The sequence below is a fragment of the Emiliania huxleyi genome, assembly GCF_000372725.1.
Source record: "Emiliania huxleyi CCMP1516 unplaced genomic scaffold EMIHUscaffold_9114, whole genome shotgun sequence".
NCBI lineage: Eukaryota > Haptophyta > Isochrysidales > Noelaerhabdaceae > Emiliania > Emiliania huxleyi.
This window is the reverse complement of record NW_005195208.1, coordinates 1-1,203: the sequence shown is the minus strand read 5'-3', so window position 1 is coordinate 1,203 and position 1,203 is coordinate 1. Positions and strand designations below refer to the sequence as shown.

At 82.0% G+C, this 1,203-nt stretch overlaps 1 protein-coding gene across 1 annotated transcript; it reads left to right on the top strand.

The window, feature by feature from the left end:
• Positions 1-28: 28 nt before the first annotated feature.
• EMIHUDRAFT_125321 (hypothetical protein) lies at positions 29-1,159 on the top strand (the record flags this gene model as incomplete). The annotated part of the gene is made up of 1 exon (XM_005757302.1): positions 29-1,159. A coding segment is annotated over one exon (1,131 nt), but the record flags the coding sequence as incomplete, so codon positions are not given.
• Between the last annotated feature and the right edge of the window lie 44 nt (positions 1,160-1,203).

The following is a 1,203-nucleotide window of genomic DNA, read 5'->3' as shown; positions in this document are numbered from 1 at the left end:
CGCCAACCCCGCATTTGGCGAGGAGGTGATGGTGGCGGTGACCGCGGCGGCGGCGAGGGCGGCGGCGCGGCTGGCGGCGAGGGCGAGAGCGGCGGCAAACCGGACGGGGGCGGCGGCGAGGGTGGCGGCGGAGCGGGAGGCGGCGGCGAGGGCGGCGAAGACGGGGGCAAAGGAGAGGGTGGCGGCGTTGTTGGAGGCGGTGGCGAGGGTGGTGGCGCTGCCGGTGGCGAAGGCGAGAGCGGTGGCAAACCGGACGGAGGCGGCGGCGAGGGTGGCGGTGGAGCGGGAGGCGGCGGCGAGGGCGGTGGCGCGGCTGGCGGTGAGGGTGAGAGCGGCGGCAGCCCCGACGGGGGTGGGGGCGAGGGTGGCGGCGGGGCCGGCGGCGGTGGCGAGGGCGGCGGCGAGGGTGGTGGCGGCGAGGGTGGAGGGGCGGCTGGTGGCGAGGGCGAGAGCGGCGGCAGGCCCGACGGAGGCGGGGGTGAGGGCGGCGGTGGCGAAGGTGGCGGCGAGATCGGCGGCGGTGAGGGCGGCGGCGCGGCCGGCGGTGAGGGTGAGAGCGGCGGCAGGCCGGAGGGGGGCGGCGGCGAGGGCGGCGGCGGCGCTGGTGGCGGCGGCGAGGGCGGCGGCGCTGCCGGCGGTGAGGGCGAGAGCGGCGGCAGGCCCGATGGGGGCGGGGGCGAGGGAGGCGGCGGGGTGGGAGGAGGCGGCGACGGCGGCGGCGATGGGGGCGGCGGCAAGCTGGGTGGACGGGGCGACGGTGGAGGCGACGGCGGTGGCGCGGCTGGTGGGGAGGGCGAGAGCGGCGGCAGCCCGGATGGGGGCGGCGGCGAGGGCGGCGGTGGAGCAGGAGGCGGCGGCGAGGGCGGTGGCGCTGCCGGCGGCGAGGGCGAGAGCGGCGGTAGCCCCGACGGGGGCGGTGGCGATGGCGGCGGCGGAGCGGGAGGCGGCGGTGAGGGCGGTGGCGGCGAGGGAGGGGGCGGCGAAGGCGGTGGGGCGGCTGGCGGCGAGGGTGAGAGCGGCGGCAGCCCTGATGGAGGCGGCGGTGAGGGCGGTGGTGGCGCTGGTGGTGGCGGCGACGGTGGTGGCGAGGGCGGCGGCGCGGCTGGCGGCGAAGGCTAGAGCGGCCGCAGCCCCTACGGCGGCGGCGGCGATGGTGGAGGTGGGGCTGGGGGCGGGGGCGACTGTGGTGGCGATGGCGGCGGC